General features: G+C 38.1%; 1 protein-coding gene across 5 annotated transcripts in view; it reads left to right on the top strand.

Moving 5' to 3' along the window:
- Positions 1-4,649, top strand: part of PSIP1 (PC4 and SFRS1 interacting protein 1) — a 48,554-nt gene that overhangs the window by 3,810 nt on the left and 40,095 nt on the right. For all 5 annotated transcript variants that reach the window (XM_017513678.2, XM_017513679.2, XM_017513680.2 and 2 more), the window contains exon 3: positions 1,045-1,121. In XM_017513678.2, the coding sequence (XP_017369167.1) occupies positions 1,045-1,121 (77 nt within the window). The remainder of the gene's footprint in view (positions 1-1,044; positions 1,122-4,649) is intronic.

Below are 4,649 nucleotides of genomic sequence, written 5' to 3'. Positions count from 1 at the left end.
GTTGTTAAATCCTTTTTTTTGGGGTGGGGGTGCATCTCACTCGGTCTCCCAGGCTGGAGTGCAGTGGTGTGTTCTCGGCTCACTGCAACCTCTGCCTCCTGGGTTCAAGTGATTCTCCTCCCTCAGCCTCCTGAGTAGCTGGGATTATAGGTGCCTGCCACTGCACCTGGCTAATTTTTGTGTTGTCAATAGAAACGGGGTTTCACCATCTTGGTCAGGCTGGTCTTGAACTCCTGATCTTGTGATTCATCTGCATTGACCTCCCAGAGTGCTGGAATTGCCGGCGTGAGCCACTGTGCCTGGCTGACATGTTGTTGAATTCTAGTTAGATAGTACTACTTTAGTCCTGAGGTCTGTTTTTCCTTTATTGATAGGGGAAAGTAACAAGTATAATGGATATGTTAGACATAATAGCACCTGATGATTGCTTCGTTACATTATTTAAAAGGTTGAAAGAGCAATGAAAAAGGAACAGGTAGCCTTATGTGATTCAGGCATATTGGTGAAGGATCTTTTCATAAGTTTTACAGACTTTGGTAGGTAACTGATTTAAACTTTGGTTAATGTCTGTTTTTACATTATTCTGTTATTTGTATAGACTTCTGCAGAACTGTCATTTAGGGTTGTCAAATAGGTTCAGACTCCTTACTGGAAGTGCTGATATGATTAATAATTCAGAATTTTGGGATTTTAGGAAGTCCAAGGGAGTACATAATGCCATATATTTTGCTGCTAGTGTGGTCTGGAATAGCACAGGACAAACTTAACATGTCTGCAAAGAAACAACAGTGGAAATAGTAGGTGGATAAAAGAAATGACTGATACCCTCAATATCAGTCCAGGTTTTGCCACCAAATGAGTTTTGAAACAAATGTTGGTTTTCAGAGATTCTTGGGTTTCAGATTTGGGGATAGGAGATTATGGGCCTGCAGAACTAGTCCGTTTTATAACAGTCCCTTTTGGATGTCTTGCTCTTGTTTATTCAGATAAATGTTGAGGTGTGTATGGTTTAAAAGATTTTAATTTTTCTCATCTTTCTTTTAGGTAGATGAAGTTCCTGATGGAGCTGTAAAGCCACCTACAAACAAACTACCCATTTTCTTTTTTGGAACCCATGAGACGTAAGTCCTGTTAGCTTTAAAGACAAATCAGAGCTAATTTGACAGGGTCGTTGGGCAGTAGACATTAATTCAAAGGGGAAATAGTAATGTAATAAAAGGCTTTAAAATCTTTGAACTTTGGAAAGATTCTTTAAGTCTCTATTTTTAAGGTAGAGTTTACAGACACTCTAGGGGTTTTTTTTCTTTTCTTTTTTTGTGATGGAGTCTTGCTCTGTTGCCCAGGCTGAAGTGCAATGGCACAGTCTCTGCTCACTGCAACCTCCGCCTCCCAGGTTCAGGTGATTCTCCTGCCTCAGTCTCCCGAGTAGCTGGGATTACAGGTGCCCACCACCACGTCTGGCTAATTTTTGCATTTTTAGTAGAGATGGGGTTTCACCATGTTGGCCAGGCTGGTCTCAAACTCTTGACCTCGTGATCTGCCCACGTGGGCCTCACAAAGTGCTGGGGTTACAGGCATGAGCCACCGCCCCTGGTCGTAGGTTTATTTTTTTATTGGAATAGGTGTTTCCTTAACCAAAAAAGGAAAGTAGAAATTCTCTCAGGAATAAGAATGACTGGTGGATGAAAATATATAAGGAAAGTTTTAATAAGTCATCTAATATTCCTATGCAGTAAAGTAAGTGATTTTAATGAGGACTTCCTTATTTTTAGTTTTATGATATCAGGTATATAAACTGTATATTGTGGGAAAAGCGAGAAGAGGAAGTCTAGATAGTTCCCTCCGTGTGTTTATATTGTCCCTGAAGCTCTACTGCTCCTGGTGGATATGTGGGCAGAGAGCTGATTTGGTGAAGCAAATTTTTCAAAAATTGCAGCTCAGTGTTGAAGTGTATTACTGCCAAATGCATGGGATCACTCCGGAGGCTATCATTAATTTCCCAAAGAATATTTCTACATACCTATAATTTAATGGCCTTACGAATGCTAGGTAATCAGGTTGATTTTGGATTTGAAGTTTGGAGTCTGTCGTAATTTTGGTAGTCTGGTTTACCTGGGATGAGAAGAAACAAAACTATTGCTATTCTGATTAGTATTATGTATTCTAAGAGTGGCTACAATGGCAATATTTAGTTTAATTTGCTTAGCTACTGTGTACACTTTCATACAATTTCTTTAATAGCTTTATTAAGATGGAATTTTTATATAAAAAAGTTCACTTGCTTGAAGTATATAAGTCAATAGATTTTAGTATATTTACTCTCATACCTGTTGGTGATCACTTTCCCCTCTCCAACCCTAAACAACCGCTAGTCTACTGTCTATACAGACATAGCAGTTCTGGACATTTTATTTTAACGGTATCATATAATAGTCCATAATTGGTTTTTAAAAAACACAACTTTGGATCCAGAATTGGTTTGGCCTTCATCATAATTAGAGTTAGGTTCAAGTGTATGTATATATAACAATAGAATTTTTAAGAAGTGGTAAATTTCTGATTCCATGGGATACTCTACCATTTAAAGAAACTCTTCGGTAAGTTTAATAAGAGGAAAAAGATATGTTTTAGTGGAAAATTGTGCAGTGTATATTAGAGTAGGGCTTTTCAAAGTGTGTTGCCAGGTCTAGCAGCACTAGCATCTCATGGGAACTTTAGTTAAAATGTAAGTTTGTAATCCCAACACTTTGGGAGGCTGAGGTAGGAGGGTCGGTTGAGTTCGGGAGTTGGAGATTAGCCTGTGCAACATGGTGAAACTGCGTGTCTACAAAAAATGCAAAAATAAGCAGTTTTTGGTGCCACACGCATATGGTCCCAGCTACTCAGGAGGCTGAGGTGGAGCCATCACCTGAGCCAAGGAAGCAAATGATCCAGTGAGCCAAGATCTCACCACTGCAGACCCCGTCTGAAAAAAAAAGGCAAGTTCTTAGGCCTTACTCTAGACATACTGAATCAAGCTGTGAGTGTGGAGCCCAAAAATCTGTTTTAACAAGCCTTCCAGATGATTCTGATTTATGTTGAAGTTTGGAAATACTGTAGTAATGTGAGTGGACATTCCTTAGCATTTTTCAGTTTTATATAAGCTTAAAATTCTTTAATTCTGATTTTTTTCTGAAATGGAACAGATTTTATACTTTTATATATCCTTATAGTCTTACAGAACACACAGTAATATAAGTAAGTAATTCTTATATTACTATTTTAAATTTAGGAGAGGAATGATTATCCTTTCCCCAGCATTTAAAAAGACTTTCATATTATAAATATATGTACACTTTAAGCCAAAATAAACTATACCAAGTAACTAAACTTAACCGTTGTTTGGTTAAGGTAATAAGGTGGTTAATGAAGATAATGAATTACTACTAATATTCAAGAAATTAGGATATGTTCAAGGAATTCAAATGTATTTAACTTTAAAATTAAGCCAATGATATTAAATTTTCATTTCAAAATGCACTTAATTTTTGCCTTAGTGTTGTTACGAGTATACCATTTACTTTTGGAAAAGCAGTGCTGCCCCATTGTGTATGTTAGTCTAGTGGTGACACTTTTTTTGTACTTAAGATTAGTTTTTGGAAACTAGATCTCTGATGATCTTTTTTTCCCCTCAAAATTTGTAAGGGTAGTTTTGAACTTTTTTTTTGAGACAGGGTCTCATTCTGTAGCCCAGGATGGAGTGCAGTGGTTATCATAGTTGACTGCAGCCTTAAACTCCTGGGCCCAAGCGATCCTCCCATCTCAACTTCCCAAGGAGCTGGGACTACAGTAGCTGGCTAATTTTTATATATATTTTTTTAAGAGATGGGGTCTTGCTACATTGCCCAGGCTGGTCCCCAGTGCCTGGTTTCAAGTGATTGATCCTCCTCCTTAGCCTCCCCCAATTTATTTGTTTATTTTTTTTGAGAGGGAGTCTCGTTCTGTCGCCCAGGCTAGAGTGCAGTGGCGCAACCTCAGCTCATTGCAACCTGCATCTCCCAGATTCAAGTGATTCCCCTGCCTCAGCCTCCCAAGTAGCTGGGATTACAGGCACCCGTCACCATGCCCACCTAATTTTTGTATTTTTAGTAGAGATGGGGTTTCACCATGTTGACCAGGCTAGTCTCGAACTTCTGACCTCAAGTGATCCACCTGCTTTGGCCTCCCAAAGTACTGGGATTACAGGTATGAGCCATCATGCACGGCTTATTTGAACTTTTTAATTTGAATTTTGCATAAATAGTTTAGTCTCATAGCCAGGAGTTAGGGCGATGGGATTAGAAGAAAATACAAGAAGAAAGGTATTTGAAAAATTGTAGTCATTCATTACTGATTTATAGATTAAAATTTTTAAATTGTGAATTTAGAGCAGAATTCTTTTGTAACTGCATTCTTTTCCTGGCCTACAAACATCTGATTTTACTTAGGACATTCATAGTAAATGTTCAGCAATCAAGTTTTGAATATTAGACAATGAGCCCTAACTGGAACTATATAATAGATATCTTAAACCTAACATATTCAAACAGATTTTAAGTAAGTGGGAATGGCATGGACTCAATTCTTGCTGAAGCCAAGTCTTTGTATTATCCTTGATTACGTATTACAGT

Source organism: Cebus imitator, unplaced genomic scaffold (assembly GCF_001604975.1).
Source record: "Cebus imitator isolate Cc_AM_T3 unplaced genomic scaffold, Cebus_imitator-1.0 Scaffold499, whole genome shotgun sequence".
In the NCBI taxonomy this organism is placed as follows: domain Eukaryota; kingdom Metazoa; phylum Chordata; class Mammalia; order Primates; family Cebidae; genus Cebus; species Cebus imitator.
This window is presented reverse-complemented; position numbering and strand designations above follow the sequence as displayed.